The sequence below is a fragment of the Microcebus murinus genome, chromosome 6 (genome assembly GCF_040939455.1).
Source record: "Microcebus murinus isolate Inina chromosome 6, M.murinus_Inina_mat1.0, whole genome shotgun sequence".
In the NCBI taxonomy this organism is placed as follows: domain Eukaryota; kingdom Metazoa; phylum Chordata; class Mammalia; order Primates; family Cheirogaleidae; genus Microcebus; species Microcebus murinus.
In genome coordinates this window covers 38103718-38128232 of record NC_134109.1, presented here as the reverse complement: position 1 = coordinate 38128232, position 24515 = coordinate 38103718, and the positions used below count along the sequence as shown (strand labels likewise).

Below are 24515 nucleotides of genomic sequence, written 5' to 3'. Positions count from 1 at the left end.
TTTTTTTGAGACAGAGTCTTGGTCTGTCACCTAGTCTAGAGTGCAGTGGCATCATCATAGCTCACTGTAACCTCAAACTCCTGGGCTCAAGTGATCCTCCTGCCACAGCCTCCGGAGTAGCTAGGACCATAGGCACGAGCCACCATGCCTGGCTACTTTTTCTGTTTTTTGTAGAGACAGGGTCTTAGACTTGCTCAGGCTGGTCTGGTCTCAAACTCTTGGCCTCAAACAATCCTCCTGCCTCGGCCTTCCAGAGTGCTAGGATTACAGGCATGAGCCACTGTGCCCAGCCATAAAATAGAATTTTTATTGGCTATCTAAAATGTTCTAAGCCATTACTACTTTTCCTTTTCATGAATTGAATTGTCTCCAGCTTGATAATCTCTCTCTCCAACCCAGGCTGCTCCCTACAGGCATCTCAAATTTGGCACGTCAAAATTAACTCCTTATGTGTCCTCCAAATGGCTCCTCCTCCAGCATCCCTTGCACTACTCAGTCTCTGAAACCAGAACCCTAGAGGTAACTTGTCACCATTCCCTTACCCACCCATCCAGTCTGACACAGTCCTTTTCTTTCCTTAAATTTTAATTATGGAAACTTGAACATGTACAGAAGTAAAGAGAGCAGTGTAATGATGCCAGAGTGTCTTCGCAGTTTGGGTTCTCTGGGAAGTAGACTCTAAGATGGAGATTGCAGGTGACTTATTAGGGACTGCTTTTAGGATCAACACATGTGCAAGGGGCCAGGCATGGCGATTCATGCCTGTAATCCTAGCACTCTGGGAGGCTGAGGCAGGAGGATTGCTTGAACCCAGGAGTTGGAGGCTACAGTGAACTGTGATGACACCACTGCACTCTAGCCTAGCCAACATAACATGAGACTCTGTCTCAAAAAAACAAAAACAAAAACAAAACAAAAAAGCAAAAAACCAAACACCTGTGGAAGGGAAAATGCAGAAGTGGGCAGCAGGAGAAACAGCCGAGGTCCAGTCCCAACAGAGGCCTTCAGCAGCCTGAGGGGGAGCTCTGGAACTGGGATAGCCCTTGAAACTTGGCCCAAGCTACTGGGAGAGCGGAGCCTTCACACCCCTACACTGAGCAGTCCTTGGATGCGGGCAGCTCCCAGGAACCATGACCTGTAGTGAGGGAGTTTTCTTCTGCTGAGATAGTCCCCAAAGAGGACTGACAGCTGACCATCTTCTGCTGCGTCCCCAGAAGCCAGGAGAATCGGTCTTTCATTCCTGAGACATCTGGTGTCCTATCACAGTGTCACCCACAGTACCAGCTTCAACAATTATCAACTCATGATGATCTTTTTTTCACCCATACCTCTACACCCTCTCCCCATTGTTTTGAGGCAAATCCAAGAAATCACATAATTTCATTTGAAAATAATTCAGTATGGATCTCTAAAAATCTTCTTTTGACATAACCACAATACTATTGTCACACCTAAAAATTGGACAATAATTTTCTTAATAGCGTGTATCCAGATAGTGTTTTTGTTTTAGTTCTAGATATTCTTTCATCTATCCTTTGTGCACACACTCTCTAATCCTGCCTCATCAGTTCTTGCCTGAGTTTCCTCCGTCTTTCCTCTCATCTGCCCTGTCCCTGCCTCACTACACTGTTGCCAAAGGAATCTTTCTAAAACAAAACTATGATTATGTCATTTCTATATTTTAAAATCCCTCAGTGGGAATAATATGATGAATGTATTAATAAAGCAGCAGTTATCCTTGGGGATGGAGTGCCAGAGGACTTGAATTCCTACATAATTCATTTCTGTATCTTTCTGATAGTTCATAGGGAGCATGTTACTTTTGTTAACAGGAAAAAAATGACGATCTTTTCTTAAACAGGGTCTCACTCTGTCACCCAAGTTTAGAGTGCAGTAGCGTCAGCCTGGCTCACAGCAGCCTCAAACTCCTGGGCTCAAGCAATCCTACTGCCTCAGGCTCCCGAGTAGCTGGGATTACAGGTGCACACCACCATGCCTAGCTAAAAAATAATGATGTTTTTAAAATTTAGTAGCTATTGTCTTCAGATGGGAGTTCAAATGCTTATATATTTGATGTTAAAGCCAAAACTGTGAGAAGTCAGAGATTTATATATATATTTATATATGTATATATATGTGTGTGTGTATACATATATGTTTGTATATGCATATATATTCAATTCTCTGGTGTTTTTGTCACTACATGTAAGACAGAAACACTAGAGAACAGAAAATTTATTACACATCAAGTCTCAATTCCCCATGGGCTACACTATGAGGGCCAGATATTTATCTGTATGTGCAGTAGGGTTTGTACCACAGGAGAGGAGCCCCAAAATTATGAGACTTGAAGCTTACATATAACAGTTGGGACACCTGCCAATCCTCTTCTACAGAAAGAACATTGCTATGGAATGCAAACAAATTTTCTCTGGAAAGGAAGAGAATGGGAAGATCTTTTTTTTTTTTTTTTTTTGAGACAGAGTCTCACTCTGTTGCCCTGGCAAGAGTGCAGTAGCATCAGCCTAGCTCACAGCAACCTCAAACTCCTGGGCTCAAGGGATCCTCCTGCCTCGGCCTCCCAAGTAGCTGGGACTACAGGCATGTGCCTCCATGCCCGGCTAATTTTTTGTATATATTTTTAGTTGGCCAATTAATTTCTATTTTTACTAGAGATGGGGTCTCGCTCTTGCTCAGGTTGATTTTGAACTCCTGACCTTGAGCGATCCTCCTGCCTCGGCCTCCCAGAATGCTAGGATTACAGGCATGAGCCACCTCGCCCAGCCAATCTACTAAATCTTGGTGAGAACAGCAGTAGTCAGTCAGTGGTACTTGAGCCATGACCTGTAGCCTCTACCACCCTGCTCAGGATAAGGCAAGTGCCACTCAGGTTGGTGTGGCCAAGAAGATGGGGCTCCCTCTTCCCCTAGATCCCAGTAAAGGACTATGGTATCTCCCTGGAGGAGAAGCTCCCAGCATTTCTCATCCTCCCTCACATCGTGTGGCAAGGGCTGAATTTCACACGAGGGTGGCCTGAGATTGGAGAGACTGGGCATGCCTGGGCACTCACAGGGCAGTGGCTCTAGCCCAAGGGCAGCAGGTGGAGAACACTGGAACCCTGATTGCCCTTATCCCAGCTTACACATAGGGTGGGAATTCCCCTGAGAAGAACAGAAGCTACTGTCCCCTCCCAGAGCCCTGCTCATAAAGCAGGAGAGAGTCGCTGAGGGATGAAGGCCACTATACCCATCCCCAGCCATGAAGCATTGGCTCAGAGATTTTTACCAGGGTGAGAGGCCTACAGAAGAAAGGAGAACTCTGAAGCTCTTCTCAGAGGAAATGACTTCATTGGGAACAGACTACAGGAAAATTTGAACCTAAAGGTGGTCTTGAAAACAATGGATATTTTGGTTGTAAGCAATTAAGAGGAAACTGGTTGCTTCCTAAAAGCAACAAGCTAAACAGCAGGCCAGCTAGTTCACCAGAGAGTACCAGGGAAGGGATAAACCTCCAGACTGAGATGTGCACCATCTGGGGGATGGTCATGCTGGAAACTCAGACTTGTGGGAGGAGTGGGGGAAAGGGCATTTATTGAAACCTTAAAATTTGTACCCCCATAATATGCTGAAAAAAAAATAAGTCCCCTGATTTAAATTGAATAAAAGGTAAAACTTAAAAAAAAACCCAAAAAACTATTAATACCTCAGAAAAGGAGAGGTAAAATTTAATTGGTTTAGCCTATGGAGCAATTTATGCCTCAGGGTGTTGTCAAAAAATGATAAAGCAATCAGGTAGCAATTAGGGAGCCTTACCACCGGGTGGATACCAAAAGGCAGACAGTTTAACAAAGTAATCAGGAAAAGAGACAAAGAGGACCTGGTAAAACCACCATGGACCAAAGCTGACTATAAACAAGGCCAGGGCTGCTGTATCTGAGGAGCAATCAGCGGCTTCACACTTTGGGGAAAATGGGCTTCATTGAAATTATCCAACCAAGTCACTAAACTAGTGAACAAAAACAAGTTCCAGGGAGAAGGAGGAGCAATCAGTATCCAGAATTGCCACAGTAAGTTAAATAAAGTATGCAATCTTTAACAAAAATTTTGAGATATGAAAAGAAATAGGAAAATTTGATTCATACTCAGGAAAAAAGGATTCAAGAGAAATAACATACTATCTATCATTACTACCATTATTCACAGCTGCTGCTATCACCTATCTAGAAAACCTAAAAGAATCTATAGAAGAATTATTGTAATTAAAAACAGTTTAACAAAGAGACTAGATGTTAGATCAATATATAAAATTTAATTGCATTTTTATATATTGGCATCAAGCAGTTAGAAAATGTTAAGGAAGTAAAAGATACCAAATACCACAGCCATATAAAACAAGATACATAAGAAAAGTCCAACACAAGGCTGGGCATGCTGGCTCACGCCTGTAATCCTAGCACTTTGGGAGGCTGAGGCAGGAAGATGACTTGAGCCCAGGAGTTTGAGACCAGCCTGGGCAATGTAACAAGACCCCATCTCTACAAAAAAATAGAAAAGATTAGCCAAGCATGGTGCTGCACACCTGTAGTCCCAGCTACTTAGAAGGCTGAGACATGAGGATTGCTTGAGCCCAGGAGTTTGAGGTTGCAGTGAGCTATGATCATGCCACTGCACTGTAGCCCAGATGACAGAGCAAGATACTGTCAAAACAAAACAAAACAAAAAATGAAAGAAAGAAGGAAGAAAGAAAGATCCAACAAAGACAAGTAAAAAGTTCAGGAAGAAAAATTATAAAACTTTATTGAAAATGCTCAAGGTGGTTAAAGAAATGTTTATGGATTGAAAGACTCAGTATAACAAAGGCATTATTCCTTCCCAATTTACTTGCAGGTTTAATGTAATTTAATCAAAATTACAAAGGCACTATTAGAGAAATTTGAGAAGTCAAATGAAAACATTTATATGAAAAAGCAAAAGTTCAAGAATAGTCAAGACACTCCTTCAAGAAGAATAAAAGAAATTTCCTTCCTAGATATGATTCTTTTAAAAAGCTATATTATTAATAATTAGAGTATAGTATTAATGTGGTGAAATATAAATGGAACTTTGGAAGTAGATAACCTCAGAAACAGACTGAAGCTGGAGGGAGCACTGCAGTCCTCTTCCTGTGGTAGGCTTAATCATTTCAGTTTTCAATTGCTGGGAGGCTGGGGGTTTCCAGGGAGGGTAGCTCAAGTGGTAGGATTGACGGCAGTCAGTAGGCTCAGGGTGGTAATTATATACTAACAGTAATGGAAATACTGTAGTTTAGTATTTTAACAACAGGTACAGAGCCTGTTGTGTATACAGTTGTGTCCTGGTTGCAATTAACCTTGCACACTTGATATATGACAGAATTGACTTCAGATCATTGAGAAAGGATGGACTATTCAATAACAGGTGCTGGAAAATTATACATATGGCAAATATATACATATGGTTATACATATGGAAAAAAGTAAAATTGGATTCTTAACTCGTCCCATACATAGAAATAATTTTTAGATACTTTACAGTATATTGAAAGGCAATACTTTAACACTTTTAGAATGAAATTGTAGCAGAGATGTTGGCAGTCTGCTGTGGTCTGCATGTTCCCCAAAATTCATGAGCTAAAACTTAGTTGCCAATGTGACAGTATTAAGAGGTGGGGCCTTAGGAGGTGATTAGATCATGAGAGCTCTGCTCTCATAAATGGGATTAGCAGAACTTTTAAAAGGGCTGGAGGGAACTCACTAGGCCTCTTTTGTACGTTCACTATTCCAGTATGTGAGGACAGAGCAATGACATGCCATCCTGGAAGCAAAGAGTTGCTCTTTCTGGGCACCAAATCTGGCACCTTGATCTGGGCTTGCCAGCCTCCAGACTGTGAGAAATAAATTTCTGTTGTTTATAATTTATCCCAACTATGATATTTTGTTATAGCAGCAGGAATGAACTAAGACACAGGATTTGTGCACTTTTATACAACTATTATGTACCCATAATTTAAAACAAAAAATTAAAAAGAAAAGATTTGTGTGCTGCTTCCACGGATTGGAGCCATTGCTGGGAGGTCGCTCAGTTATGGACTACATTTCCCAGTCCCCTTTCCTAGTCCCCTTGCACCTGGTCCATGTGACTGAGTTCTGGCCAATGGAATGTGTACTAAAATGGTGTACAACAATGTTTCTTAAACTGTGGTAATAAGACAATTTCTCCTCAATCTATGGTGGACTGATACTTTTGTAAACTACAATAGAAATAAATTACCAGAAAAATGAAACTTAAAGTCCTACCAGTACAAACCCAGAAGGAGAGTGAATGCAGTAGTAAGTCTTCCTTAGATTCTATTTCCATGTGGGGGAGGGGTGAAGTTGGCACTGTTCTCCCTAGCTCAAAAGTTGACTTGTGTCACCCTGGTATCCCTTTAAAGGAGAATGATAAGCATTACAAAAGTGACCCATGTAATCAAAAACATTTGTACCCCCTTAATATTTTGAAATAAAAAAAATCTTAATAAAACAAAACAAAACCAAAAAAGAATATCTGCTATGTTTCCAGCTTTGGACTATTATGAATAAAATGTTGCTGTAAACATTTGTGTACATGTTTTTGTGTGAATGTAAGTTTTCATTTCTTTGGGATAAATGACCAGGAGTACAATTTCTGTATCACATGGTAGCTACATATTTAGTTTGTTAATAAACTGCCAGAATGTTTTTTAGAATGGCTATAATTTTAAGTCCCACCAGCAAGATATGAGTGATTCAGTTTCTCCACATCTTTGTCAGCCTTTGATGTCACTATTTTTTAATTAAGCTATATTTTTAAATGTTTATTTCTTCTATACAATGTCTATTATGTGCTATGCCTTTTTGGAAATATTTGTAAATGTTTACTTTCCTATTTATATAGTCTTAATTTCTAGAAGCTAATTTTTGTCTCCTTTTTTTGCAAGTTTCACCCAATCTGTCTTTCTTTTTATATATTATTTTGTTTTTATTGGTAGTTTTTTTTTAATTATAAGCAACTCCATATTGCTTACAATATTTTACTTTTTTACCTTATCCTCTGAGGTCATTAAATATTTTACCTTTTATTTTTTCTCACATTTTAAGGTTTTTAAGTTGAATTCATTAATATAACTAATTCGCTTTTTGTCTATGTTGTGAATTAGGGATATAATTTTGTTTTTAATGTATTTAATATAAAAATTCTAAAAACTTTTGAGTATTTCATTCTTTCCTTGACTATTTTAATGCCATCTTTGTTATATATTGTACATGCATGGGACTGCCCTTGGTCTTTTGAGATATTGAGTTTCTCGCACTGATTGCTATGCCAATAACATATTTTTAAAATATGGCTCATGTGTAATACACATTGATCAAGGTATCATTCACCCCCATTCCAACTTTCAGTTGTCCTACCCCTTCAACTTTGTTCTATATTTTCATAATTTTAAAGGCTTCAATTTTGTTCATATTAATTTACAGTAAATAATGTAAAAATATTTCAATTGACTTCAATGGAATTCATGGATTGATTTCTACAGAATAACCTTTTTGTTATTATTTTTCTTCTCCAACCAAGTACCTTGTACATCTCTCTATTCAGCTACTAATTTGTCTTTCTTATAAACTTTCAACATTGTGAATAAAGTTCATTATAAATATTCGCATTCTTATTGTCCACAGTTAAAATATAAGTATTATATTGACATCTTTGTTTATGTTTTATACATAAACATTAAATAAATGTAATAAACTGTATTCAAATTTCATATGCAATGAATGACTTATTTAAAAATATATATTATTAAAAAAATAAAGGAGAGCGATAGTAAGGCTAAAGCCAATTTACGTTAACTAGGAGAAAATAAAGACCTAAAATCCTTGTGCTCAATGGAACTCCCGAAATTAAAAGGCCCAATCTCAGGCAGGGGTGGGAGAGAAAAAAAAAAAAAAAAAGGCCCAATCTCAGCCCTGCACCATAAAAAACGATCTCAGCTGATAAACCAGCCATACAATTTCACGCATGCGCAGAGGGCTCACGATCGCTAGCAAGGGGCCCGGATAAGGGCGGAGCTAAACGTGCCGGATAACACGCCACGTAGCGCGCGTGCGTCACGTCGTAGGGGGCGGGGTCCAAGCTTGGTTTCCTCGGCGACCACCGCTGGCTGTCCAGAGCGTGGAGCGCCGGCGCCGTCAGCATGGGGACTCCTTCCGGCTTGCAGGCCGACTGCGAGACGCTGCTCAGCCGCTTCCAGGAGACAGACAGCGTACGGTTCGAGGACTTCACGGAGCTCTGGAGGAACATGAAGTTCGGGACCATTTTCTGGTGGGTGTTTCTCGTCTACTGCCTGCCTCTCCCAGCTGCCCACGGGCTGTGTAGAAAGTTGCTTCCTTCCCGGCCGCCGTATTGCCCATGTGGAAAGGGCTCAGAAGGGGCAGACTGCAAACGCTGTCTCCATGTCTCTGGGCCTTCGCTTGTGGTCAGGGTATGCGCTTTCCTTGGGCGATTTCATTGGGCCCCGATTGCATCCTTTTGGGCCTACTCCAGAATGTGCGTCCTCTGCCAGGCCTTTCTTCTAAACAGCTCTCTCCATCTTCACTTTCCTCCACCCAGACCCAGGCTGCTATCATTTATTTGCTCTTCTCCAGTCTTGTTCTTCTACAACCCCATGTTTAAAACACAACAGACACACAAGCAAAGACAAAACTCTGCACGAGTGATTTAATTTTTCATGCAACAACCAAAGATGTCTTTATAAACTACAAATTTGATCCGTCACCTGCCTGCTTACCACCCTTTAGTGGTTCCCATTGCCTTTGGGCTAAAGCTCAAATTCTCTAACGTGGCTGGCAAGACCATTCATCCTTATTCTGTGGCCATCTCTCATCTACCAGTTCCCTCCAAGCACTCACTTTCTTGCAACTGCAACTGCTTTTGGTCCTTTAATAGGCATTTCCTAAGCCTGGAGTTTCCCCCAACTCCATTTGCTTGTCCACTTTATTCTTCACTCCCGCTTAAGTTCAAATGACAATTCCTCAGGGAAGTCTCCTTTAGCCTAGAAAGACAAAGTATTGTAGAAAATGTCCATTATGTATTAAAATGCACAAAGTTTTTGATTCTGTAGTATAACTGTGGTTGTTTTAATAGATGTAACTATTTAACCAGTAATGATTTGAAAGCCCTTCCTTCTTGATCTCCAATTTGGCAAGTAAAGTTGATGCTTTTGGAAGCTGCATCATGTTTACCTAGTAGTTGCCTGTACCTCAGTGTAAGACGCACAGTAGAAAATTAGCTCTTTGTGGTTGAATGATGAAAAAATCAGGTAAGGAATCCCCTTCCAGTTATTAGCAACTGCTTTTTTCCCCCAATAGTTGAGCATAGTAGGGAATAGCAACTGCTTTTTAAACAAGTGTATACCTCTTCTGGTTTTTTCATTACTTATTTCTTAGTGAGTCATAATGTATTTTCTCTTTGTTTTCTAGTGGCAGAATGAGAAATTTAGAAAAGAACATGTTTACAAAAGAAGCTTTAGCTTTGGCTTGGCGGTATTTTTTACCTCCATACACCTTCCAGATCAGAGTTGGTGCTTTGTATCTCCTGTATGGATTATATAATACTCAACTGTGTCAACCAAAACAAAAGGTAATAGTTGGTGAGTTGTTTTTCCTTAGCAGAAATGTAAAACAGATACTGTTTTATAATATGTATTATGATTTACATTTTATAATATGTATTATGTGATTAAACATGATTTAAATAGAAATGCCAATATTCTTTTTGTTTGGTTTACATTGCCCATTTACATTTATTGCACATTAAACCTTGCATACAAAAGATAATGACAGATGCAAAAACTAGACTGGTGAACCGTGCAGGCCTGTCAGTGGGGAATGGGTGAGGTGTCAGCTTCCCAGATTAAACCAAACAGGCAGCTCCATGCAGGATATCGGGACTGGGGGAAGAGAGGATGCTGGGCTTCTGGGGCCACTTTGAAATTGGCATTTTCCTCAAACAGGAAGTTAAATCTATCCTGATAAATCTATGGGTACAATGGAGAGTGAGGCAGCCTTCAGGACTGGAGTACAAGTTACTTAGTCCTAAATAAATGTTAGGTGGTCCATGTAGCTTGTTTTAGTCATTTTATGGACCATCCTCTAGAAATGCTAGTATTTAAAAATGACAATACATTTGTGAAAAAAGACATATTTATTAGTACAACTTTTTTTATTCTTTCTGGTTGCAGATCAGAGTTGCCCTGAAGGATTGGGATGAAGTTTTAAAATTTCAGCAAGATTTGATAAATGCACAACATTTTGATGCAGCTTATATTTTTAGGAAGCTACGACTAGACAGAGCATTTCACTTTACAGCAATGCCCAAATTGGTATGTTGCCTAAAATAATTTGGTTTTTCAAAATGAGCAATTATACTTCATTGTCCATAAAACACCTCAATCTCCAGAAAATGGAATGAATATTAATAGTGTTCAAAACTCGTATCCTTCTTAAAATAGTAAAAGAAAATATTTTCTGATTACTTTTTTTCCTATAAACAAAAATTTAACCTCTGCTTTTAAATGTTTCTGGATGCCACATATTAAGCAAGTCATTATGAGAGGAAATTAGATTTGGCATCTGCATTTCCTTATGCCTCTCTTTATTCAGACATCAGAAAAGTTACTGAAAGAGTAGCAAGGAATTTTAATAAATCACTTAGTGAATAAATTTTGTTATTCCTTCAATCATGTGATAGTTGAGATACTAGGTTGGAAGAGCACTAGATCTGGTTCTGCCATTAGCTAACAAATGATGCAATTTCTCAGAATCTCACCTGAACTTCTAAACATGTGGCATGGCATCTAAAAGGATAGTTCAGACATACAATTCTTTGGAAAATGGGTATTTAACAAATATACATTTTCAGCTGCTTTTGTTTCATCATGTTTACTGATAGACAGTTTTTACTGCTGATTATATTTCAGTACTTTAAAAATATCCTTTAAAGAGTTTGAGGTTGCTGTGAGCTAGGACGCCACGGCACTCACTCTAGCCTGGGCAACAAAGCGAGACTCTGTCTCAAAAAAAAAAAAAAAAAAAAAAAATATCCTTTAAAAGACATTCATTGTAAAAGACATTCTTTATCATACAGTTGTCATATAGAATGAAGAAAAAAATTCAACGAGCTGAAGTTACTGAAGAATTTAAGGATCCTGATGATCGTGTAATGAAACTTATCACTTCTGATGTATTAGAGGTAAATTTGCTTTTGTGCTTTTGAAATTTTTTAAAAAAAATTGTTTTATTACCAACTATATGTTGAGGTTATACCTTCATCTGTACACTGACAATTTTTATAATGATTTTAGCCATGCACAGAATACTATTTCTCTAAAGTATAGTGGTGGAAATCCCTAATTATACCAAGATTTGTAAATCTTGTTTTTTTATTTTTGAGACAGGGTCTCTGTCACCCTGGCTAGAGTGCAGTGGCATCACCATAGCTCCTTGTGACCTCAGACTCCTGGGCTTAAGCAATATCCTTGCCTCAGCCTCCCAAGTAGCTGGGACTACAGGCACACACCACCACACCTGGCTAATTTTTCTCTTTTTTGTAGTGACGGGGTCTTACTTTTGCTCAGACTGGTCTCAAACTCCTGACCACAAGCGATCCTCCCACTTCAGCCTCCCAAAGTGTTGGGATTATAGGTGTGAGCCACCGTGCCCACCCACAAGATTTATAAATCTTAAAGCTTAGTGAGAAACAGAAAGATGTAAAAGACTGGACTTGAACTCAGGGTATGTGGATTCAATTACTAAAATCACCATTTGTATTTTTTTTGTAGAGACAGGTCTTGCTGTATTGCTCAGGTGGGTCTCAAATTCCTGGACTCAAGCAATCCTCCCACCTCAGCCTGCCAAAGTGCTGGAATTAAAGATGTGAGCCACTGTACCCTGGCTCAGTACTGATATTTAATGATACACTGTACTAGAAATCATTTTTGTTATGTCCTGGATAATTAGTCTTTCCCTAGAGTCTCCCCATAACGGTGTCCTTTTTTTTTTTCTAAGTCAGAGTCTCTGTTGCCCAGGCTAGAGTGCCGTGGGATCAACCTAGCTCACACTCAAACTCCTGGGCTCAAGTGATCCTACTGCCTTAGCCTCCCAAGTAGCTGGGACTACAGGCATATACCACCATGCCTGGCTAATTTTTTCTATATATTTTTAGTTGGCCAATTAATTTCTTTCTATTTTTAGTAGAGACACTCTTGCTCAGGCTGATTTTGAACTCCTGACCTTGAGCGATCTGCTTGCCTCAGCCTCCCAGAGTGCTAAGATTATAGGCATGAGCCTCCACGCCTGGCCAGTAACAGTGTACTTTAATTAATGTTTGTTGAGTTAAATCAGTGAAAGCATCCTCTTCATTAATAAAGCTGTAATGTTTGGTTGCATGATTGTATTATTCTCAATATGCTACAGCATGTTATTCCTTATCAATTCATAGTCACTTTGGAAGGTGATTTTATATTTTGTATTGGTTTTGCCTTTAAGTTTCTCCTCAAAAATTGATATAAAAGACTCATCTTTTTACTTTTAGGAAATGCTGAATGTACATGATCATTATCAGAACATGAAACATATAATTTCAGTTGATAAGTCCAAACCAGACAAAGCCCTCAGCTTGATAAAGGATGATTTTTTTGACAATATCAAGAACATAGTTTTGGAGCATCAGCAGTGGCACAAAGACAGAAAGGTATGCAATCGCTTTTTTGGCACCTCACCTTTGTATTATATACAACTGTTTAGACATGGATGGTAATGTTGAGAGGCAGCCTAGTTTAGTGGCTACATTCCTAAGGAGCTAAGATTTTGAGAGCTTTACTTCTTTAGTTCCACTTATTAGCTATATGGTGTTATTTAACTTGACGAAGCATATATGTATTTTTGTAGAGGAGTGTATCGTCTTGTTATACCCCAGATTAATTGTAATCTTTATAAGTTGACATTTTCCAGGGGCTACACACTGTCAGTCTTTGGACCAAATCCTGCACACAGATGTGTTTTGTTTTGCACCATTTTAATCCTAACATTGCTTTTAAAATTTGAATTAAATGACAACATTTAAATATTTGTGGACTTCGCCTAAAATTCAAGATATTCAGCTTTTAAAAATCAGTAGGTTGTGGGCAATGCTGACGTGTGCAGCAAGGAGCACTGGGGCCCTTTTGCTGAGGTGCTCTGTGCAGGCTTCTACCCCTGCAACCCGTATCACACTTTCTCTGGATTTCCCCTGAAACACTTTGGTACTGTTTGTACTGCAGCTGGAGGCCTGAGTGATGGAGTGAATGGGCTGTTCCACTAGATCCTGGAGCCTGGCTTGAACATCCTCATGCCTGTGCAGGATCTGATATGTGCAGAGTCTTAAGGAAATTGTCATCAATGTGCCTGAGCAATTGGCTGTGAACCTTGACAATGAAACACTGCATGTTGATGGGGTTCTTTACTTCCGCATCATGGACTCTTACAAGGCAAGCTATGGTGTGGAAGACCCTGAGTACGCTGTCACCCAGCTGGCTCAGATGACCATGAGATCAGAGCTTGACAAACTCTGGATAAAGTCTTCCAGGAGTGGGAGTCCCTGAATGCCAGCACTGTGTATGCAGTCAACCAGGCTGCTGTCTGCTGGGGCATCCACTGCCTTCATTATGAGATCAAGGATATCCATATGCCACCCTGCCTGAATGGGTTCGTACATATGCAGGTGGAGACAGAGTGGTGGAAACAGGCCACAGTTCTAGAGTCTGAGGGGACCTGATAGTCGGCCATCAAGTGGCAGCGGGGATGGAACAGGGCCAGATACTGGTCTCTAAAGCAGAAAAGGCTGAACAAATAAATCAGATAGTGGGAGAGGGCAGTGTAGTTCTGGCTGGGGCCAAGGCCAAAGCTATTCATATCCTGGCTGCATCTCTGACACAACATAATGGAGATGCAGCAGCTTGACTGACTGTGACCAAGCAGTGTGTCAATGCATTCTCCAAACTGGCCAAGGACTCCATCACTATCCTATTGCCCTCCATTCCCAGTGATGTCACCAGTACGGTTGCTCAGGTCATGGGTGTATGTGGGGCCCTCACCAAAGCCCTGGGCACGGACCTAGGACTCTTGGTGTATAGCAGGAGCAGCAGAGCTGTCCAGGGTACAGATGCAAGTCTTGATGAGGAACTTGATGGAGTCAAGCTGAGTTAGTGGAGCTGGGCTTGGCCAGGGAGTCTGGGGACAGGAAGGCAGTACTCCTAGGTCTGGCTCTAGCCTCCCTGCCAAGAGTTTGGCTTTAATTTTTTTTTTTTTTTTGAGACAGAGTCTCGCTTTGTTGTCCAGGCTAGAGTGAGTGCCGTGGCGTCAGGCTAGCTCACAGCAACCTCAAACTCCTGGGCTCGAGCGATCCTTCTGCCTCAGCCTCCCGAGTAGCTGGGACTACAGGCATGCGCCACCATGCCCGGCTAATTTTTTATATACATATCAGTTGGCCAATTAATTTCTTTCTATTTATAGTAGAGACAGGGTCTCGCTCTTGCTCAGGCTGGTTTTGAACTCCTGACCTTGAGCAATCCGCCCGCCTCGGCCTCCCAGAGAGCTAGGATTACAGGCGTGAGCCACCACGCCCGGCCTAATTTTTTTTTTTTTTTCTAATATATTTTTTAATCATTATTTTCATTTTTCATTTTTTTTTAACCAATGAAAGTATGTGTTTTGCTGAATGGTTTTTATTTTTTATTTGAACTTTAATCATGTAATAAACTCACCAGTGGCAAACCAAAAAAGAGTCAGAGGGTCCGGTAACACTTATCTCACTTTCCTGCTTAGCAGCAGACAGCTGGACCTGAGTGGTGGCTTCTCCCACACTGGTAGGGAAGGCAGTTGCTTCTCTGTTCCCTACACATTCCCTACCTGGTGTGGTTTATCCATTTGCAAGTCTCAGCAACACAAATCTTCAATTTAGTTTTCTTAACCAAAAGTGTTGATGCTAGAGCTACCCATATTCCACATCAGCCTTTTCAGCTAGAGAAACTTTTTTACTCCAGAAACCTAAAGGCCAGCCTTGCTAAATTTACCTTTGAAATTACTACTCCGTCTTATTTTAGTAAACACTTCGGGTAAAAAAATGAAAGTTAAAAATAAGAAATTTCTAATTACTTATTATGTATCTGATAATGTGTTAGTGTTTGTGTTTTCACAAATGCTACATGGGTATTATTATCTACATATTGTCTTTCAGAAAGATTTGTTGCCACCTTTTCACTTTTCATTATATAAAGGAAGCTGGCTGAAATTTTTATTTGACTTTATTAATTAATTAATTTATTTATTTTGAGATAGAGTCTTGCTCTGTCAGCCTGGCTAGAGTGCAGTGGTGTCATCATAGCTCACTGTAACCTCAAACTCCTGGGCTCCAGGATCTTCTTGCCTCAGCCTTCTGAGTAGCTGGGACTGCAGATGTGAATCACTGTGCCTGGCTGAAAACTTAATTTTAAAAAAGATAAACAAGGAAAGTGATAAGGAGAATGATTGTCTTGGGAAGAAGAAAATAATTTTATTTCTCTACCTGTATTTATTTTAATGAGAGATGTCAAGGTTTAGAATGTTTGCATACTTGAAGTGCTACAAATAGGTTAGTTACACAAATGACCTAGGCATTTAATGTAAAAATTTGTTAGTATTTTGATAGATAAACTTTCTTCAATGAGCATTACTAAGATGTCTGTAAATCTGAAGGAAAGGGGAATAAACCAAAGTTTTTTACTACCACATAAAGCGTGTGCTGTCTTTTCATTAGTTAGGAGGATTTAGGCATTTTGTTGATGAATTTTGGAACTATTCTGAAACCCAACTGTGTTCTTAATGTCAGGTGGTAAGCCACACTGCAATAATGAGAAATGATCTTTTAGTTTTTCAGTAATTAAAAGAAGCGGATTCTCACTGTTCTGACATTGATTTGCATTTAATTGAATTGTAAATTTATGTATATATAAATAACCTTTTTGCTCTTTCAGAATCCATCCTTGAAATCAAAAATTAACGATGGAGAAGAAAAGAGGGAAGGAAATTCACAAGAATCGGAGGTTAGAAAACTTTGCTGTATGATTGCTTATGGAGCAGTCATTTGGTTAGCTTCATTTTATGTGGGGCTGTGATTTTTATACTAAGCGTTGTGACCCTTGGTCAGTATTATAATAAATACCACAGAAAATTCTGAATCATGGTTCTGTGAAAGCTAGTATGTTCTTTATTGGAAACCTTGTGAAAGGCCACATCAGGTGTAGATTGTGTGTGAGGATGTTAATAGTTTTCAGCAGGGAAAGGAAAGGATGTTGGTGGAAGGCGCCTTTAGTTCTTAGAGGGGCAGGGTAAGGCTTTTGTAATACAGCTTTTTTCACTTGTCAGCCTTTCAGCCACTGTGGAGCCCACGCTACTATTTACCATTTCCTGCCTCCAGAGTTTTTATCCATCTTAGTGGCTGAGACAAGAAGCCATCATTGGGCATAGGCAGATGAGGAGGGAATGGCAGTTGAAGGCTCTGCCTAATCACACCAAGCTTTCATTCATCTTGTCCTCCTGGAATTCTGAATGCAAATGGTCACTATGGGCATGTGGCACCTGCTATGTCTGCGAGAGAATATAGTGTATGTGTTTGTGTGCACTCAGTAGGTATCCAGTAAATGTTGGTTTCTTTTACCCTACCTTCTGCCTCTAATCTTATTTCTGATAACATACTTGGGTATTCAAAATTTCGCCCAATGTTTGGTGTTTTAACTTTTTTTCTTCCTGTTTAATTTATTTCCAGAGATGTGAAAGGGCAGAATCATTAGCAAAAATAAAATCAAAGGCCTTTTCCGTTGTTGTTCAGGTAAGTTATTTCTTTAATAAGGTAATTTGGAAATTGACTGGATACTTTTTAAATTACATTTTAATTAGTAATACACATACATAGTTTTAAAAGTCCAATATTACTACAGAGTTATATAGCCTGACAATCCTCTGCGGTATGACTTCCCACCCTTGTATTCTGAACCTTGAGAGGCAACATCTTCAAATTTTTCTCTTAGCTATTTCTTCTGGTTTTTTACCTGGAATTTTGATGCCACTTTCTTTGTTGTCTTCCAACTTCTAGTATTCCTGACCTTGGAAAGTTTGAGGGCTTTTGCTTTATCCATTGAGTTCTGAAATTTCATGCTAATATAACTTGGTGTAAGTTTTTTTCATTCCATGTGATGTCTTTTGGTTCTGAGGAGTTTTTTATATTGTTTCTTTGATAGTATTCTTTGCTGCTTTCTTTCTTTTCTTGAACTTTTATTTTCTTATTTATTCTCCTTTGAATCTTTTCCTATTTTTAAGAATATTTCTTAAGCTTTATCTTCTGAACCATTGATTTTTAAAAATTTCTGCTGACATTTTACTAAGAATTTTTCTTGTTCTCTGAATGTTTTTTTGTCTTTAAAAATGAATTTTTCCTTTTGCGCAGGATGCAGTGTCTTTTTCTCTTTAAGGATATTCATTACAGTTTTTTGACAGTTCTTATTTCCTCTGAGTTCCTTTTTTTGTGTGTGTGTGTTTTTAAATCTCTTTCATTTTGTTGGCTTTCTTTCAAATGGCTAAAGATCCTCAGATGTCTGTTCATATTTATTAAGAGTGGTCAAGATGAGTTACAGCTTTTTTAACCCCTATTTTTTTCTTGAATCTAGTCATTTTTACCAGAGAGCAATCTTCCATTCCCTTGTCTGGGGGAGGAGAGTGGGAAATAAGCCCAGCTGTCAGTGTTTTGGGAGCCTACGGAGAGAATCCGCCCAGAGGCTCACCATTTCTTATGCAGGCTTCACTCAGCCTCTGTTTTCAGTAAGAGGCCTCATCCTCTTCCTCAGCTACAGCAGTTTCCTTAAGCTTACAGCCTCTCTGGTTTAACCCCTGCAGAGAGCAGACCACCTGTTTTCTACAGGAGTTCAGCTGCTTAGCTTTGAGGCTGGGGAATGGGACACTGTTCCCTCTGCAGATTTTCAAAACATCTCCCCAATTTTTTAGTCCCATTTCTGATGACTACAATTTCTAATTCACTTGGATCAGCTGGCTTTACACTTCCTCAGTGCAGGCAATTAGGTTTCAGCCTTCTTAATTCTGTCACGTCAGCTTTTGCTCACTTTTCCATTTTCTATCGTCCAGAATTTTGTTGTTTTATTTACAGTGTATTATTTCCTGTTATCTCTGTTTTTGTAGGTTGATGCATTTTTATTTCTTTACTGTCATTTTAGTGGAGTTCCAGGAGAAAGCACTGATCAATTCATGTGCTTAAATCCCATGTTTTTTCTGGATTTTTTTATCAACCTAAGAATGAGTTTATTTTGTGGAATGTACTATCATATTCTAGTTGTAGAAATAAAAAGTAATAAAAAAATGAAAAGTGACTCTTGATTAACTAGGTGTTATATATTTGCTACTCTATAATAAATTGACTCTAAAATAATTATTGAATGAAAGCACTAAGGAAAATAATTATATCAAATTTTTTAAACCAGAACTGTTTTTATATTTACGTAATATGACACTAATTGATGTTTAATGTATTTCTTAAGACATTATTAATTTCTTAAGTCATTAAACAATTGAATTATGTTCCCTATAAATTGCTATATGTATGTCATAGCTTAGTTGTGGTTTTCACCCTTTATTGAGGTACAGCTGACATATAATACAGTTGGCCCTCTGTGTTTGTAGTTTCTGCAGCCATATATTCAACCACCTGTGTTGAAGATATTTGGGAAAAAATTGCATATGTACTGAACATGTAAAGACATTTTTTTCTTGTCATTCTGTAAACAGTATGAGATAACAACTATTTACAGAGTTTCTACATTGTGTAAGGTATTAAAAGTCATCTAGAGATGATTTAAAGTATATGTGAGGAAGTGTGTAGGTTATAGGCAAATAAAACATCGTTTTATATCAGGGACGTGAGCATCTGTGGATTTTGGTATCTGTGGGAGGTACTGGAACCATTCTCCCATAGATACTGAAGGATGACTACACATGGTTGCTTTTTAAGAATTGTTAATATCTATACTGCATATATAGCCTTAACTTAAAACTCTTTGCTTAAGCAAATAAGGGAATTCATTGACTGATGTAACAAAAAAGTCTGTAGCTAACTGCCCACAAACACAGATGTCATTAGGAGTAGCCCTCCATTTCTCAGCTTCTGTGCTGCTTTTGCTGTCGTCACATGCTGTTCATGATGGCTCCAGCCTCGTTCCCAGCTTTAGGTTCAATGGCAAGAAAGAAGGTGAGAAAGGTTTTCCTTCTTGCTAGTTAAATAGTTGTAAAATAGCATTCCATTAGCTATGGTACAGATCACATACCCACTCTGAACAAATCATGGTAGCTGTGGGAATGTGGAACTCATTTTGGCCAGATCTGGGCCACATGGCCATAGTTGGAGCCACGCATGAAGTAGTTGCACTCAAAACACATGGTGGTGCCTAAAGGAAATTGTTATTATTAGAAAGGAGGAATTAAAATTAAAACAGTATTTGTCTCTATACCTCCATTTCCCAACCATGCTAGGTAACAGAACAACTTTATTTTAACTTAATATGCGTAGATGGTAGTGATAGCTGCAGGAAACTTTTCACGTTATAAAGATAAAAGGCTACTTACATGGTATAAGTAATTATAGTAAGCCAGCCAGTATAATGATACCTAAAGACAAATATTTCAAATTTTTCCACATTTTTGTCTATTTTCTCTAAGTTATCAGTTAATTTTGTAATTTATTGTGGTTAATTGGATTTCTAACTTAAGGCATCCAAATCAAGAAGGCATCGTCAAGTCAAACTTGACTCTTCTGACTCTGATTCTGCATCTGGTCAAGGACAAACCAGAACACCTAGGAAAAAAAGGAACAAAGAAACAGTGAAATCAGCAGGAAAGAAGATGTCTTCCAGAAACAAAGGTAACTTTTTAAAGACTTCGTAAGATTCAACAAGGGAGAATGGGTCTTAAAGGTCCTCTTACCTTTATTTCTTTATTAAGAAGGATTTAGATACTTGTTTGAGAATATTAAGAGATTTATTATTAAAAATAAATTCTCTTAGATTCTTAGAATCTTAATGCTGAAAGGGAACCTAGAAACCATATCAAATTATATCATTTATTTCATCGATGATGAAATTTGGCCCAGATTAAATAATTTGTCCAAAGTGATATAGCTAGATAGTTATGGAAACAGTCTAGGATTATCCAGTGCATACTTCATTAATAATTTTTGTGTGTGAATCAAACTTTTGTGTAGAATAAGATATGCTAAGTAATGCATTCTATAGACCATACTTCCCTTTAGCTTTTGACAAATGTGCAAAGGCAATTTTGTGGAGAAAGGATAGTCTCCAATAAATGGTGCTGACATAGTTTTACACCCCAAAACAGATCCTTAGGCCGGGTGCGGTGGCTCATGCCTGTAATCCTAGCACTCTGGGAGGCTGAGGTGGAAAGATTGCTTGAGCTCAGGAGTTAAGAGACCAGCCTGAGCAACATAGCAAGACCCCAGTCTCTACTAAAAATAGAAAAATTAGCTGGCCATTCCTGGCCTGTGCCTGTAATCCCAGCTATTCAGGAGGCTGAGGCTGGAGGATCGCTTGAGCCCAGGAGTTTGAGGTTGTACTGAGCTATGATGATGCCACTGCACTCTACCCAGGGGGTCAACGGATTAAGATTGTCTCCTGGCTGGGTGCAGTGGCTCATGCCTGTAATCCTAGCACACTGGGAGGCCGAGGTGGGTGGATCGCTCAAGGTCAAGAGTTCAAAACCAGACTGAGTAAGAGTGAGACCCCATCTCTACTAAAGATATATAGAAAAAATTAGCCAGGAATGGTGGTGCGTGCCTGTAACCCTAGCTACTAGAGAGGCTGAGGCAGGAGGATTGCTTGAGCCCAGGAGTTTGAAGTTGCTGTGAGCTAGGCTGATGCCATGGCACTCTAGACCAGGCAACAGAGTGAGACTCTGTCCCCCCCCAAAAAAGATCCTTGACTTACACCTCAGTTATAAAAAATAATTCAAAATGTAAAACCTAGAATTATAAGACTTGTGAAAGAAAATGCAGGAGAAAAATGTTTGTTCTTGGGTCGGACAAGTTTTTTTATGTATGACACAAGAAACACAGCCATGAAAGGAAAAAATTGATAAATTGGACTTCCTCAAAATTTAAATTCTTGTCTTTGTAAGACACTGTTAAGGAAATGAAAAGACAAGCCACAGAGTGAGAGAGAATTTTTGTAAGCTACAACCCTGATAGAGGTCTTGTATCCAGAACATATAAAGAACTCTTAGGCCGGGCGCTGTGGCTCACGCCTGTAATCCTAGCTCTTGGGAGGCCGAGGCGGGCGGATTGCTCAAGGTCAGGAGTTCAAAACCAGCCTGAGCAAGAGCGAGACCCCGTCTCTACTAACAGAAAGAAATTAATTGGCCAACTGATATATATATAAAAAAAAATTAGCCGGGCATGGTGGCGCATGCCTGTAGTCCCAGCTACTCGGGAGGCTGAGGCAGAAGGATCACTCGAGCCCAGGAGTTTGAGGTTGCTGTGAGCTAGGCTGACGCCACGGCACTCACTCTAGCCTGGACAACAAAGTGAGACTCTGTCTCAAAAAAAAAAAAAAAAGAACTCTTAAAACTTAATAAACAACTCACCCAGTGAAAAAAATAGATAACACATTTCACCAAAGAAAATATGTGGATGGCAGATATGCATATGAAGAGAGATGCTGAGCATCTTTAGTTATTAGAGACATTCAAAATAAAATCATAGTGGCCAGGCATGGTGGCTCATGCCTGTAATCCTAGCTCTCTGGGAGGCCCAGGCAGGCGGATCTTTTTTTTTTTTTTTTTGAGACAGAGTCTCGCTTTGTTGCCCAGGCTAGAGTGAGTGCCGTGGTGTCAGCCTAGCTCACAGCAACCTCAAACTCCTGAGCTCAAACAATCCTTCTGCCTCAGCCTCCCAAGTAGCTGGGACTACAGGCATGCGCCACCATGCCTGGCTAATATTTTTTTATATATATATATTAGTTGGCCAATTAATTTCTTTCTATTTATAGTAGAGACAGGGTCTTGCTCTTGCTCAGGCTGGTCTTGAACTTCTGAGCTCCAACGATCCACCCGCCTCGGCCTCCCAGAGAGCTAGGATTACAGGCGTGAGCCACAGCGCCCGGCCTCAAGCTGCTTTTTAAACACTTGAGAAACAGATTTTTTTATGTGATTGAGGAACAAAGAAGTGCATGATAGGAAAAGAAAGAAATTAAATGAAAATTTTTAAAAATCTTGAGCGTGTGACAGGGATATTTTATGAAATGTTACTTCCTTCATTAGCTATTTTATTAATGTAGTTACCGAAAACAATTATTTTGTGAACTCTGAAATTAATTTATAGACAATCTCCATAACATACCTTAGATTTGTTATTGAATTTACCCAGATATCAGGGAAGATTTAACCTATGAGAAAGAATAAAGTATAAGAAAATATGATCTGAATTCAGATCACCCTTCATAGCTAACTATTCCAGCTAGCTGGCTTTGTAGCTTCTAAGGTATTGTAAATACTCTGAAGCAGAATTACCTAAATAATGAAGACCCAAATGCTTACTTCATATTATAGTTTCTCTTTAATCAAAAGTTCATTTCCTTACAGTGGAAAAGGTATTTTTTATTTCATAGTTTTCCAGAAAGAGGAGCCTTTTGTTTCATAAAAGACAAAAGATCTTGCAAAATGATTTGTAGCACAGATGATAATATTAACATTTCTAATTTTAGAAGAGATAGTAAAAGAGGAAGACCATTAACCAGTAGAAAAATGGGCTTAGCACATGAACAGGCAATCACAAAATGCATATAGTCAATGCATATATGAAGAGATTTAGTTTCACTAATAATTAAAGAAATATAAATCAACTCTCACCTTCCACCATGGGATGACACAGCAAGAAGGCCCTCACCAGATGCCAGCATCTTGACATTGGACTTCGCAGCCTCCAGAACTGTGAGAAATAATTTTTTCTTTAAAAGTTAAAAAGAAATACAAATTAAAACATGATTTTGATGTCATTTATTAGATCAGCAAAGATTAAAGATAACTGAATACCCATTGATAGTGAAAGTGTGAAGAGATAAAAATCTCTGAATTTAAGTGGGAGAGTAAATTGGCACATCCTTTTCAGAGAGCAACTTGGAATCATCTGTCAAAATTTTAAATGTGCATTTTTTTAACTTAATTCAATTTCTAGAAATTTATCCTATACAAGTGACAAATACATAAGAATATTCACTGTAGGATTAATTGAAATGGCAAAGACCGTAAATAACTCAAACATACAACATTAAAAAATAGGGTAAGTAAAATTGTCAGTACATGCAAAGGAATACTTAGTAGTTATTAAAAAGCTGAAAAAGCTTGCTCTATATTAACATGAAAATTTATTTTTTTATTATTTATTTATTTTGAGACAGAGTCTCACTTTGTTGCCCAGGCTAGAGTGAGTGCCGTGGCGTCAGCCTAGCTCACAGCAACCTCAAACTCCTGGGCTCAAGCGATCCTACTGCCTCAGCCTCCCGAGTAGCTGGGACTACAGGCATGTGCCACCATGCCCGGCTAATTTTTTACATATATATATCAGTTGGCCAATTAATTTCTTTCTATTTATAGTAGAGACGGGGTCTTGCTCTTGCTTAGGCTGGTTTTGAACTCCTGACCTCGAGCAATCCGCCCGCCTCGGCCTCCCAGAGAGCTAGGATTACAGGCATGAGCCACCTCGCCCAGCCCACCGCGCCTGGCCAACATGAAAATTTATATCCAAAATAGTTCAATACATTGCTTAGTGAAAAGGGCTTTTTTTTTTTAAATTTATTTATTTATATATATATTTTTATTTTTTTTTGAGACAGAGTCTCGCTTTGTTGCCCAGCCTAGGGTGAGTGCTGTGGCGTCAGCCTAGCTCACAGTAGCCTCAAACTCCTGGGCTCAAGCAATCCTGCTACCTCAGCCTCCTGAGTAGCTGGGACTACAGGCATGTGCCACCATGCCCGGCTAATTTTTTCTATATATATTAGTTGGCCAATTAATTTCTTTCTATTTATAGTAGAGACGGGGTCTCATTCTAGCTCAGGCTGGTTTCGAACTCCTGACCTCGAGCAGTCTGCCCACCTTGGCTTCCTAGAGTGCTAGGATTACAGGCGTGAGCCACCGTGCCTGGCCTGAAAAAGGCTTTTTAAAGAAGAATATGATCCCATTTTTATTAATAAATATATACACACAAGCACATTATAAGAAATCTATACCTATATTAAGTGTTAGCAGTGGTTAATTTTCAGGGATCGGATATTGAGTTACTGTCAAGTCTACAAATTTCTGTAATGTTTGGACTTTATGTAATAACCATGTATCACTTTAG

At 39.1% G+C, this 24515-nt stretch overlaps 1 protein-coding gene and 1 pseudogene across 1 annotated transcript in view; both read left to right on the top strand.

Moving 5' to 3' along the window:
* The first annotated feature begins 8151 nt into the window (after positions 1–8151).
* The window catches only part of SNAPC1 (small nuclear RNA activating complex polypeptide 1), a 28749-nt gene continuing 12385 nt past the window's right edge, over positions 8152–24515 (top strand). The window contains exons 1-8 of the mRNA XM_012777653.3: positions 8152–8357; positions 9515–9674; positions 10276–10416; positions 11181–11285; positions 12627–12785; positions 16084–16152; positions 16875–16937; positions 19880–20030. Coding sequence (XP_012633107.1) covers positions 8230–8357; positions 9515–9674; positions 10276–10416; positions 11181–11285; positions 12627–12785; positions 16084–16152; positions 16875–16937; positions 19880–20030 — 976 coding nt within the window. The 5' untranslated portion in view covers positions 8152–8229. The remainder of the gene's footprint in view (positions 8358–9514; positions 9675–10275; positions 10417–11180; positions 11286–12626; positions 12786–16083; positions 16153–16874; positions 16938–19879; positions 20031–24515) is intronic.
* Positions 12794–14371, top strand: LOC105878320 (stomatin-like protein 2, mitochondrial pseudogene; annotated as a pseudogene).